General features: G+C 43.1%; 1 protein-coding gene and 1 long non-coding RNA gene across 2 annotated transcripts in view; one reads left to right on the top strand and one right to left on the bottom strand.

The window, feature by feature from the left end:
- The window catches only part of ADAMTSL3 (ADAMTS like 3), a 347,006-nt gene that overhangs the window by 281,790 nt on the left and 51,131 nt on the right, over positions 1–14,085 (top strand). Inside the window, 1 exon segment of the mRNA XM_007113354.4 lies at positions 8,643–8,796. Within this exon segment, the coding sequence (XP_007113416.3) occupies positions 8,643–8,796 (154 nt within the window).
- On the bottom strand, positions 34–7,248 carry LOC114487051 (uncharacterized). Its single transcript, XR_003681658.2, has 3 exons — positions 6,943–7,248; positions 4,189–4,320; positions 34–2,038 (listed from the first exon to the last, which is right to left on the bottom strand). It is a non-coding gene; the product is annotated as an uncharacterized lncRNA (long non-coding RNA).

The raw sequence follows: 14,085 nt of genomic DNA, 5'->3' as shown, positions 1-14,085 counted from the left end.
GGACCCTCCCGGACCGGGGCACGAACCCGCGTCCTCTGCATCGGCAGGCGGACTCTCAACCACTGCGCCACCAGGGAAGCCCCAGCCTCCTTTATTCTTATTCCAGCTCTTTCTTCCAGTCTTGCTGCATCCTTCCTGTCTGTAGGCTGAGGTTTTAGCAAAGATTCTGAAGCAGGTAGTTGAGGTCCGTAATGAGGGTCGTCTAATCTCCAGTCACTGCCCCAAATGTATATCTTCTGGGAGCAGAGGGGCAATCTAACTTTAGAAATAATCTCAAGAAATAAGAAAGGGTAGTAACTGACATTTATGAACTTCCCTGAGTCCTAAATTCAGTGATGGTACGGTTGCAACCTATTGTATGATACCACTCCCATCTCATCCTATGACGGCCCTGGGAGCAGATGTATCCATTTCTGTAGATGAGAAAACAGAGGTACATTCAGACTGAAGTCGCCTTCCCAAGGGTAGAGCTAGGATTCAAACCTGAGTTTGTGTGACCCAAGTTTAGTATAAACTGTGTACACTCATGTCTCATGCAAGAACAAGAGCTTTTGAGCCAAACAGACCCATGATGGAACCTACAAGCTTTAATGCCTGCAAGTGACCTCGTTCCATATCCTTAACCTGTGTGAGCCTCCATTTTCCTTTCTTTTAACACAATGGTTGTTCTGAGGATAACATGAGATATTAGGTATGGAAGCACCTAACAGAGTGGGCCTTTCCCATCCCCCTGAGCGTCCTTCTGGCATAGGTTGGATTGACAGTACTTTTATCTGGATGTTCTACAGTTTTATATTTTTCCTGTTTTAACTGTCTAGCTCAATTAAGTGCTAGTATGTATAAACTATCTTAACTGACCAGCCACAAGTCATGGTCCTTATCCACGTCACTGAGGGTCTACCTAAGTGTTTCCCCAAACCCTCATTAAATGCTTCCAGTTACTGTCTCCATAAGGTTAGGGGCAGAACTTCAGGGAGGGGATAGCCACGCATTTGTGGAGAGAGCTCTTGGCATCGTGAATGCTTGGTCACCTTACTACACTCAGTGTGACACAGGGACCAGCCAAACGGGCATCTTTTTAGAAGCTGGGAACTTGTAAGAGATGAGGATCTAAAGTCCCACGCTGACCTAGGGAATCAGAATCTGCATTTGAACAAGATCCCCAGGTGTTGTCAGGCACATTACCATTTGAGAAGCATTTCCCTACCTGCCCCTCATCCTTGGGAGGGTTGCTTAGCCCTTCAATGTGTCCAAAGTAGGGATGGCTCTGGGAAATAACTTCTTTGAGCAAGTGCTGCCCTAACCCAAGAGGAAGGGGCAGGAAAAGGGAAAGACAAGGCGTGAGCGGAGGTGGTGGGCACCTTGTTTCTGGATGCAACCCCGGGAGCACCTAGAACCCCTGCCGTGCTCTAAAATACCACACCCTCCTCATCTCTTTTCTTATTTCCTCTGAGAAAAAAGAGGCCTTCACAATTCCATCCTACCTCCTGAACAAACTCTTCTCACTGGCCTTTTAGAGGAGAGGCTGGGGCTGACGTCCTTGCTTTCCTCTCCTGTCCATTCCCTCTGTGAATAACAGAATTTGTAGTTGCTGGGTATGTTTCACTAAATTAACACCCTTTACCACATTTACTCAGGCTTGCCTTGTGTCTTTGCTCTTGTTGTTACCCTCCAATCCTGGGCCCAGCTCTAAGCTTCCCTCTTCTGTGAAGTCTTCCACTCCCTAAAATCATACAGCATTTCCCAGCTTTAACTCATAATGACCCCAGGTGTTTTTTTTTTATTGCGTTTTAATGGGGAGCTACTTCCTGAACATCCACATCGTCTTCTCTTCTGGCCTATAGTGTCCTTGAGGCCAGTGGCCATGAGATTGCCGACAGGTCCTTGGGCCCTATAGACCTCTGAGCAGGTAAATACTCTTCCTCAAGAGCCTTTCCAAAGACAGGGGAAATGCAAAGTGGCGTTGAAGTAGTGAGCTGTAGTAAAGCTCAAGCCAGCTAACAGAAGACAGGAAAATCATTCACTGGAAGAGATTTTACTGGAAGAAAGAAGAGGAGACAGAAGAAGTTAGCCACGTGAGCTGGGCTGGACCTGAGGCAGATCAATTTCCTAGGCAACCATTCACCAAGGCGAGAGCAAGCTTGTGCACACTCCAAGAGGTCAGCCCAGGCACAGTCAAGACATCTTCCTGCTCCTAGCCAAGGCCACCTCTCCAGGACACCTGCATCTGGGAGGAGGAGCAGGTGTGCCCACTTGCACAAGAGCCAGCGTTCAGACTTGGGTCCAGTTAGGCCCACATGTCGCCCAGCAGTTTGTGTTTCCTACGGAATTCAGCTTTTCTCTTGATGGCTGAAATTTTGTCTCATTTCTGAGTTGCTTTGTTTTGGCAGAGACTCTGATACCAAATTGCCACCATCCCTAAAGCTTTTTGCCAGGCTCGTCCCTCTGGCATGGGATGGCTCATTCCAGGGCAGCCATCCATCTTGCGGTTCTGGATGAGGCCCTTCCACATTGGAACTGGCCACTACCCCTGAACCCAGAAAGACCGAAAAGCCACACCAGAATTTCTGCTTTTTGCCGAGCCAGGCCTCTCAGGCTGCAGCTGGAATACTCCTCTCTCCCCGACATTAGCTCTATTCATGGCATGTTTGGGCTTTGTTCATTCATTGGCTCATTCCTTTTCCTTGATTTCCTTAGATCGGAACCCAGTTTTAGGCAGAAAGGAACCTTCAATTCTTACACTGCTTTTCTAGTTACCAAAAAGGAGCATTGGCTTCCCTGGTGGCGCAGTGGTTGAGAATCTGCCTGCCAATGCAGGGGACACAGGTTCGAGCCCTGGTCCGGGAAGATCCCACATGCCTCAAGGCAGCTAAGCCCGTGCGCCACAACTACTGAGCCTGTGCTCTAGGGCCTGCGAGCCACAACTACCGAGCCTGTGTGCCACAATTGCTGAAGCCCACACGCCTGGAGCCCGTGCTCCACAAAAGGAGAAGCCACCGCAATGAGAAGCCCATGCACTGCAACGAAGAGTAGCCCCTGCTCGCCACAACTAGAGAAAGCCCGCGCACGGCAACGAAGACCCAACGCAGCCAAAAATAAATAAATTACACAAATAAATAAATTTGAAAAAAAAAAAAGGAGCATCGACACTTATATGGGGCAGTCTTCACTAAAGGTGGATTTCTGCAATCTACATACCGCTTGTGGACTGTTTTGTGACCCTGTTCCTTTGACTGAAATCCAGTAGCCTCACCTCATTCTTTGTTCTCTCTACTTTGATGGAGCATTTGGCCATTTTGTCTACTTTCATCATTCTCCTTCGGGGTGTTTCTTGGTGTTATTTATATTTCCTACTTATCCGACTGCATCTTTTCTATTGGTTTGCCTTCTTCCAAATCTCCAAAAAGCTCAGTGTTTGACCCTTTGATTTTTATCACTGCATTTTTCCTCCATCGATGATTCTGTGGTGGGACTTCTTCTCTGACTTCTATAGGTGACTGTCTGTCTCCAGGAACAGTTTCTGACTTTCTCTTCAGTACCTGTCCTTAGCTTCCCAAGTAGGATGCATCCTCATTATGGGAAAGCAAAGGGACACCCTCTTCATTCCCAACCAGCTCCCCCACCTACTTCCTGTCCCTGTCAGTGCACCAGCATCTTTCCAACATTTCTGATCATCTCTGACTTTGCCTCCTGTATTCAGTTACCTATACCTGCCAACTCTTCAATTCTTGAAATATGTCCATATGCTAAGTAAAAAGGGAAAGATCTCTATACATGAGACATTTTACAAAGTACAGCTCAAGATATGTCCAGGACACATGGATTTCCAAATATGGCTTTCCAGTTTTCAATAGATTTATTAATTATGACTCAGGAAGGCAGTAGTGTGTTGGAACCAGTTCATACTAGCTTTTGAGAACCAACTGTGATCTCTTCCTACCTTGTATTCAATGACATTTGGACGACAGCTTGAAATCAGCCCTGATGGGAATATTTACACCACAGAAATTGGCAAGTGTCACAATCAGGGCCCTCTTTTCCCTGAACCTGTTGTGAAACATTTACTAGCACACAACTGCATGAAAGGGATATTCACACACACACACACACACACACACACACTATCTTATCAACAAGACAGTTTCAGCTTATTGATAAGACAGGTACTTAGGATAGAAATGCTCTTACTTGTTGACTGAAATAAATAGACTTGTAGAAGCTTCTTCTAAGTTGAGTATGCCTATTGCCACAGCTCAGCATCTTCACTGAGTGCTCATTTACTGAGCACTGCTATGATTGATTACTCCAGGTGCCAGGAATCTGAGACAATCAAGAACCCAGTCTTCAATGAGCTCACAGTTGAATGAGGCAGACCGATGAAAAAAATTGTATATAAAGTCCAATAAAGTTGTCCTGTCTACAGAAATAAGTGAAAATTGAGGGGAAACATCTGAGTCTGCCTGAGTCCCAAGAAAGTGTTGTAGAAAATGCAGCTTTAGAGTTTGGTCTAAAGGATGAGACCCGATTAGAGTCCCGAGAAAAGAAAACTGAAACAATGTAACAGAACAAAACTATAAATAAAAGATTCCAAGCACCACACTGAAAGGGCACACCACATATCTGGGAAAATTGACCCAGAATGGTCAATATCAAGACATACTCTACTAAAGACACTGGATGTTAAAGATTAAAGAATAATGTGTTAGTGTTTCTAGGCAAAAGGACCAAGTCACTTACTAGGGAAAGAAAAGCAGGTTAGCATCAGACTTCGCAACAGTACACTTCATAGTAGAAAACAATGGAGCAACATCTTTAATGTACTAAAAGAGGAAATGTGAACCAAGGATTTTCTGTCCTGCCCAACTGATCTTCAAGTTGGAAGGTCACAGACAAATAGTTCCAAAGTTACAAGAACTCAGGGTATGTTGTTCCCATGAGCTCTTCCAGAGGAATCTACCATATTTCTATGGAATAAATCACAGAAGCTTTGGCATAAAGTTGCTGTTTTGTGAGTCATAATTAATGGCACTGGTCCTGTCATCTCTGCTGTCTCAGCTGTGAACCTTCTCTAATGGCACGCTAACCTTGAACTTAGCAGATACAAGGTCACGTAAGACCTCCATCCAGAAGAGGGGTTTACAAATGGTCTTCCCATTCATAATGGGGAGAAAAGGTCAAATACTGATCATGAGAAATGGTTTATGAGTGGTGATTGGCAATTATGTAACTACTGTTTTTATATTATATGGAAAACTCCTAGATGATGATTTGACGTGTTTAAAAAATACATCATAAGTTGCTAGATGGTAATTTTTAATTATTTGTTCAAAAGCTTACAAAAAGCTTCCCTCTGTACTGAAAAACTATTAATAATTAGGGCTTTCTGTTAAAGAGGATAATAAAGGCATTTAAAAAAATTCCATTCCCCTTCTGTGAAACCCAACAAAATACCCACAAAGAGAATGAAAGAGCGGGAACATCCTGTCTTTAATGAACAATGAAATGGCCACAAGCCCAAACTATCAATTATGAGACACACCTGCCAAAGACCATAAAATCTGGACCAAAATGAGAGAGGGAAGGCTGAGGGCTGACAATGATTTCCTCAGGCACGAACAGGATATAGATTTCCCTAGGAGTAAATGTGATGGTCCTGAAAGGCCTACTCAATGGTTCTTTGATTACAGACACTAGATGGGGGACCATGCACTGCCCCTGAAAACACCGTGATTGTCCCTGCAGAGCCATTGGGGAGATGGAGGAGCTGCAGGAGAAGCCACATGTTTAGGCCTCCCAGCCAAGGAAGGCTGCAGAAATGGAGTGGTGTGGAGGAAGAAGGGCAGCAATTGCTGGATGATTACACAGTGAACGAGTTACTTAAGAGGCTGTTCCCTGAGTCACACCGACCTTTCCAATGCCAAAATCTGAAGAGATATATGGGCAAAGGAAATAAAAATTTGGTGACAGACTGTTGAAGACAGCAAACTTATGGAAATGCCCTAGCTCGTTCCCCAAGCCCATGGTATTCACAAACAGCCAGCTGCATTTAAAAAGCTCCAGCATAAAAACTATGCATCAAAACTGGGGGAAATAAATGGAAGGGGAAGAAAGAAGTTAAGGTGTGGGGAAAGGAACAGGAAGCAAGAGTCACATGAACAGCATAGTATCACAAAGGTATTACCCAGAGGAAAGTTCTGAAAAATAGGCTCCATATTCCCAAGGAAATTATAGTCATGATGTCTGGGGGGAAAGTGGCTTTAAAATGAGGTTTGAGTTCAGAAAGAGATTATGCGTCAACAGAAGGAGATGAAAAGACAACTTGGAATAGTCAGGGGAAAAAAGTGAAAAGAAGAACTTTAGACAGCAGATGTAAAAGTTACTTTACAAGCAACAAAAAGTAATTAAAATGACTGGAAACAGAGAGCTATGGTATACAAGCTGGAATAACTCATATAAAATGATATGAAAAAGAGTAAGATGTAAAATTGGTTTTTAGAGGCAATGATGGATATGGAAAGGCAGAGAGAGGAGATTAGACAAGTGTAATTGGAATTTGTGAGAAGAACAAAACAAATGGAACAGAAAAATATTCAGAGATAATTAAGGGGAATTCATTTCCTTTAATAAAAGCTTTAGTTTGCAAGCCATAATGGTATACCACGTGCCACTAAAGTATGACCCACTAAGACATAGCCTGCTTAGGTCCTGAACTTCATTGGTAAAGTAAGGAGCCAAAGGCCTCTGAGCATAAAAGGCAAACAAATAAACAACAAAAATTCCTTGCTTGGCCTCCTACACCTTCACAGTAGCATTAGATGCAAGAAGACAGTGAAGCAGTGTCTGCACAATTCAAAAGGAAAGGAAGTATGACCCAAGTATTTTCTCTTCATCTTGTTTGTTCTTCATGTGGAAAGGCAAGAGAGGCAGTCAGAGCATACATACCCATAAGCCCATCTCGAAAAACTTGCAGGGCCATGATGAAGCACCAAGATGACTAAAAATAGGGCTTCCCTGGTGGCGCAGTGGTTGAGAATCCGCCTGCCGATGCAGGGAACACGGGTTCGTGCCCCGGTCTGGGAAGATCCCACATGCCGCGGAGTGGCTGGGCCCGTGAGCCGTGGCAGCTGAGCCTGTGCATCCGGAGCCTGTGCTCCGCAACGGGAGAGGCCACAGCAGTGAGAGGCCCGCGTACCACAAAAAAAAAAAAAAAAAAAAAAAAAAAAAAAGATGACTAAAAATAAAAAATCCAGGAAGGCACATATGCTGGTGAAAAAAGATGGAAGATGAATCGTAAATTCATTTAAGCACAGAATTAAGAGTAATCAACCAGCAATTGCATCTCAGAACAGAACGTAAATATCAGAAAATCTTGACGTTAGCTAAATAATTTAACAAAAACAAATTGAATGCAGAGGAGAGATGGGTGAGAGGAAATGTAAATGTGCTTACCAGATACTCGCGTTAAGTCATAATATGTCAGTAAAAATAACCACCCGAACCTCTCGTTGGTTTCTTTCATCTTCTTTCTTAACTTCAGAGAGTTCTTTTGGGAATTAATCACTTAATAATGGAAAAAAATCCACCATTCAGCAACTGTTTTAATCTTAGTTTATTTTTTTCTAATATACCTAATAAAATTGCAGTAAAATTTTAAATTAAAATTGCATGTACACATGTAATTATGACTACCAAATATCAATGTTATAGACACAGTGATTATCAAATATTAATGTTCTTTTACGTAGAGCAGTTTGGGTGTTTTTTAAAGTGAAAACTTTCCTTTTATACTTTTCTACTTCTTGAATTCTTGATCATGGGTGTATGTCATTTTTTAATTTTAATTTTTTTTTATTGAACTATAATTGGCATATATTATATTCGTTTCAGGTGTGCAACATAGTGATTCAATGTTTGTATATGTTATGACAAGATCACCACAATAATTCTAGTCACCATACAAAGTTAATACCATATTATTGTCTATATTATGTCATTTTTTAAAAAAGCAAAGTCATCCTACTATATTAATAAATAGCTAAAAAATAAATTAAAATAGATTAGACATCTAAAAAATAAATTAGGGCTTCCCTGGTGGCGCAGTGGTTGAGAGTCCGCCTGCCGATGCAGGAAACACGGGTTCGTGCCCCAGTCCGGGAAGATCCCACATGCTGCGGAGCGGCTGGGCCCGTGAGCCATGGCCGCTGAGCCTGCGCGTCCGGAGCCTGTGCTCCGCAACGGGAGAGGCCACAACAGTGAGAGGCCCGCGTCCCACAAAAAAAAAAAAAAAAAAAAAAAAAAATAGACATCAATTACAAGACCATAAAACCGCACGACAATAAATACTAGAAATTAGTTACTATCTCAGAAAGAAAGAAGGAAGAAAGTAAGGAAGAAGGAAGGAAGGGAGGGAAGAGGGAAGAGAGAAAAGAAAAGGCAGAGGGGAGGGGAGGGGAGTGATGGGGAGTGGTGGGGTGAGGGAAAATCTCCATCTCCTAAAAGATGTTCAATCCTAGGAAATGCTTACTTATTGGGGCACCCATACATAACACCCCTCCTGTTTCACCATAGGAGACGTCGCTGTTGCTGCGGGGGATGTGTCTGCTCACACTCCGTTTGACTCTGTCGCCCAATTCTCATTACAGTGTTCTGTCAGTTGTGGTGTTGGAACCCAGCGGAGACAGCAGGTATGCCAAAGGCTGACGGCCAGAGGCCGGCGTGTCCCCCTCAGTGAGACCGTGTGCAGGCATCTTCCTGGGCCCCCTCTTGCGAGATCTTGCCGAATGCCTGTGTGCAGGAGTAAGTATGGAAAGTCCACGCTTCACCAGATATGCCGATTCTGTTCCTCTCCCCAAGTGGCTTCATCTTCCGTAGGGCAACACGTTTCTAATCTGCAGGTAAAGCAAATCAAGCAGAATTCAGGATTGTTATAAGCGGCAAATAGTATAATATTGAAGACCAAGATACAGCTCTAAAAAAAGTCAGTTGGAAGAAATATCCACCCGCTTAACAAATGCATCCTGTGTATATACATACATGTACGTACATATATGTATGTATGTATATGTATGTATATATACTACTAAGTTAGTTTACCAGCAACTTTCCTGAAGAAACTTACCAAGTAAGAAAAACGATAGTAACTTTAAAAAATGTCATAGCATTCATGGCATTTATTGAGCACTTACTCTGTGGAGTTCCTTGCAGGCATATTGCACTGTCTTATTTAGTCCCCAGCAACATTATGAGCCAGGTATTATCCCCATTGAGAGATGAGGAATCCAAGACGTAGAGAAGGTCTGAGATTTGACCAAGGATCTGTAGCTGCCAGTTGGGCCTCTTGGCCTCTTTGACCACAAATCTGTCTGATTCCTGAGCCCACGCTCTTAGCCACCTCTCTGTGGTGATTCATAGCCAACATTGATTTTTTTTTCCCTGGGAATTCTTTGAGAACAAGTTTTCAAAATCTTGAGATTCCAAAAATTCGAGATCCCAAGTTTTATTGTATCCTGGAATTCAAGAATGTCTGTGGCGTGTGGCGCAGTGTCATGCTTCAAGCTGCTTACCTATCTGATTTGTATTAATTGTGGATGGTTGCATAGCAATGTGGCTGGACCGTAAACTGTCTTAGAGGACAGTGAAATTAAATTCTGTCAGCTTCCTCTAAAATAATAACAGAATAACATGTGGGAATACATCGTGGTTATTAGGGCATGCAATATGGTAGAAGATGAAATTGTAAATTATTATGGCATGCGGTAGAAAACAGAGTAAAAGGATAAGTTTTAGGGAGAAAAAAAAGCAGGAAAAAAAAAGACAGTCATATTTCCCCTTGACCCTATCTCATTCTCTAGCTTGCCAACATGTAGGTCATGGAAGCAGACAAGAGACAAGAATGCATGCTCCGAGCACAGCCAAGTCACCCCGAGCTGGGCCTCCACTTCAGCCATAGCCTGGCCTGATGCCATCACCTTGGATCAATGGCCCTGGCTTGCATAAATATGACTTCTCCCTCTGCACGCTCCTATGGTATCCTCTTCCCCCCCGCCACCGTATCAGAGCCGAGGGATGAGCTTGGCACAGACCCATCCTCCCTACCTCTCCTGCCTCTGCACCATTTTCCCTCTGTCATCACACACTTAGCACGTACACCGCCCTCATCCCACCTTCAAATGCATCGTGTGCCGACCTCCAGCATCCTTTCTACCTTTCTCCAGGACACACCACCACCAGGTCTTCTTTCTCTCCAACATCTGCCAACACCTAGGACAACCAGCATCCGTGTGGATGACTTTCTCACACCCTGGTATCCCCATTTCCCAACATGGTCAGTTTCACTGACAGCCATCCCCTTGGCAGGGTGACACCTAGACTTCCTCATTTCTTGGTACTTAAATAGCTTCCTGCTCTTCTACCATTCCCCACCTGGCCCCTGCTTATTTAGTTAATGCTTCACTGTGACCTCTGGTTTTTCCTTCCCTGTTGTCCCCAAACTTCCTGCTGTTGCACTAGAAACCACTCCTATTGGCTGGCATTTCCTCATCACTCACTTAACCAATTCTAGAGTCAGATCACTATGCCCTTCCTTAACCCACTACCTCAATCACCCTGCTCATCTTCAACCCTGGTGGGTTACCTTTTAGGTGATCTTTTTTTACTGTGTCATCACTTTTAACTTTAATTACAACCATGTATATAAATGATAACCCACAGGATAAGTTGAGAGAACAAGGGGATGTAAAGGAATTAATGATTTTATCTTGTATCACAGATCAGATAACAGCTGAGTAGGGCTCCTATTTCAGAGTTGACTGTTTCAGATAATAAAGGATGGTAATTTATCACATCCACATGATTTTAAAACCTAAGAAACCTCTTTTATATTTTAACCAAAATAACACAAAGAACAAACATTATACAAAGATCGGTTTGCATGCATGTTTAACAAATATGCATACATAATATTTTTAACAGTGTACAAAATCAATGCATTTCACCATGTCAGTTCAAGCAGAATTCCATCTTTCTAGATATAAACTGAACATCTCTTGTCATACATATTTTCTGACCTACCACTGCAGATCACATGCAGGCTTAGGTACTTTGTGAAATCTCCTTTAAAAGAATCCATAATGTCATGTCTCAAAGCAATTAGGATAACATCACCTTTTAGGTGATTTTTATTTGCTTGTTTTTTAGTTCCCTGACCTGAGCTACTGGGATTTGCTGAAGAAAATAGTATCACCATCCTGATTAGACATACTTCATATTCATGCTATCTGATTTACCTGGGGCAATAATATGTGGGTATTTTTCCTATTCCTAAGAATTCCCAAGAAATTCATCATAGCAGCTATTTTGTAACCATCTACTGGCCCCAAGTTCCCATTTCTCTGTGGATAAACTCATCTTTTATTCCACTATTCTGACTGTCCTCTCTCCTTCATGTCACATCCACCCTCTTTGCTCACCAGACTGGAAAAGTATGGTCTTCCTTATAGGCCTAATCTCTCAGTTATGGAAGAGGTGTGAAAACAAGAAAGATCAAGCCCAACTATGCTGTGATCTTTATTCCCTTTCAAGGCTCCACTTCTAGAAATGTGTCCTAATCAGTGCCTTGAGTTTAAGTAAAACCCATCCTCTATGGAGGACAGAATCTTCTTGCTCCTCGTTTTGACCCTTTTAATGTGCAGTGGGGTGGAGGGCAGGTGGGGGCAAGATGTCTTGAGCTCCCCCTAGAGGCCAGTGGTGCACCATACAGTCCAGTTATACCCCCTGCCTGCTTCTCCCCAGACCTTCCCTGCATTCTCCCACCTCCAGCTTTTACCCCTTGCTTAAATTCTTCCCTCTGCCATATCTAGCAACTGACATTCTTCCCATTCTTGAAGGACCAGTACAAACCCTGCCTTCCCCAGTAATCTTTCTCAGTTGCACTTAATCTCTGAAAAGTAATATGACATTGTGGTTAAGCCAACTTGAGTTCAAATCTCATTTCTATCAGTATCTCCTCATGTGACATTGGGCAGGTTATTTAATCTCTGTGAGTCTCAGTTTTTTATCTATAAAATGGGAATAGTAGTTGTACCTACCTCATAGAATTGTTTTGAGAATTAATGCCTAGAAAGTGCTTAGAAACAGTGCCGGGCACATACTATAGGCTCAAAAGTATTAGTTATTTTTAATGTCATTACCACTTTCCTCTAATTCCCATTATAGCTTTAAGATAGGATAAAATGTAACAGAGTAACTAGTATTGTGTCTTCTGGCTTACTAGGGTATAAGTTTATATGGGGTAGCTAGACAGTAGCTCTGGACAGTTTTTCCGTGTAGGCCCCCAAAGCACTTATCATAATGAGTTGTACCCAAAGACATGCTTTTCAAAAATGTCAGGCTTGATCATCCTCAGATTGCTATTAAAAGCCTACCTGTCTTGGCTTCCAATCAGGCATCTAAAGAAAACAAAAGATAATAGGAATATAGTGTTTGAGTTTAGACTTTTTTCAATTATGGCTCCTGGTTTTAAAGGTTCCCAAGTTTTGGTGAAGAATTCTTATTTTTCACCCAAGTACTGACATCAAAATAGTTGGAGGACTTCCCTGGCGGTCCGGTGGTAAGACTCCACGTTTGCACTGCAGGGGGTGCGGGTTTGATCCCTGATCGGAGAACTAAGATCCCACATGCCACATGGTGTGGCCAAAAAATATTTTTTTTGAGAGAGGGGAGGCACGCAGGCATGTACTATGTGATGAAAATGTCAAGAAACATATGCCTCATCCCCTTCCCAGGTTATCTCAAACCCACTCGCTTCTCTCCAGCTCTTGGTCTTCCTCCTTGTACCAGCCCAGCGTCTGCCTCTTCAGATTTCATTATAGAGAGCTTCTACTCTTCCTCTATGCCTTCTCAGATTCCAGTAACACCCACCCCTGCCTGCCTGACATAGCTGTAGCCCTTGGAAACCCAGACAGGCACAGGGCTACCTCGCCAGCACCCCTCTTGGGCTTGTGTCACCTCCTGCAGCATCCAACAGCATACATTTATTTTATCTTTTTCTCAGTCATTTGTTATCCATTCAATAAACAGTAAGAGTTTTCTCTTACTGTTTACTCTTACTTACTGTTTACTCTTGTTTACATGTACCAGACGCTATACTGTGCCCTAAGGACAGAGATGATCTCTCTGCCTGGGCATATATTGTTTTCAGTGTCAGAGGATAGTATTTCCATACTAATTCTTTCAGGAATCATTCATCAAGTGCTACTGTGTTTTAGATGTTATGATACAAAATGAAAAGGATCCCTTCTCTTGTCTCTAAGAACTCATAGTCTAGTGGGAGAGAGACATATATAAACAAATAAGGAGAATAAAGTGCCAGTGATATCATAAAAGGATGCAGAAGTGCTCACTGCTTCTGGGGGATGTGAGGAAGAGTTTCAAAAAGGAGGAATCTTTGAGCAGAATTCTGAGAGCTGTGTCCATTCATCAGACCCACACGGGACACCGGAAAACCTGGGAAAAGAGAACAGTGTCAGCAAAGGTGGGGTATGACAAATGGAGTGGTATGTTTGGGGAAACTGCAGGCAATTCCATAGGATTAGAACTGAGGTTGAAGGTGGGTTATGGTGAAGGGAAAGCTAGAGAGGTGAGCTGTAGAGCATCTTGAACCCCATATTGAGGAGTTTAGATTTTATCAAAGAAGGAAGTGACATAGTCAGATTTTATTTTGATTTATTTACTCAGACAGCTGTCTAGATATATTTTTTACATTAATTTTTTTTATTTTTATTTTTTTGCGGTACGCGGGCCTCTCACTGTTGTGGCCTCTCCCGTTGCGGAGCACAGGCTCCGGACGCGCAGGCTCAGCGGCCATGGCTCACGGGCCCAGCCGCTCCGCGGCATGTGGGATCTTCCCGGACCGGGGCACGAACCCGTGTCTCCTGCATCGGCAGGCGGGCTCTCAACCACTGCGCCACCACGGAAGCCCCTACATTAATTTTTATCGGAGTATAGTTGCTTTACAATGTTGTGTTCGTTTCTACTGTACAGCAAAGTGAATCAGCTATACGTATACATATATCCCCTCTTTTTTGG

This window comes from Physeter macrocephalus, chromosome 11 (assembly GCF_002837175.3).
Source record: "Physeter macrocephalus isolate SW-GA chromosome 11, ASM283717v5, whole genome shotgun sequence".
Taxonomy (NCBI): domain Eukaryota; kingdom Metazoa; phylum Chordata; class Mammalia; order Artiodactyla; family Physeteridae; genus Physeter; species Physeter macrocephalus.
The sequence above is the reverse complement of the archived record's forward strand: the minus strand, read 5'-3'. Positions and strand labels throughout refer to the sequence as shown.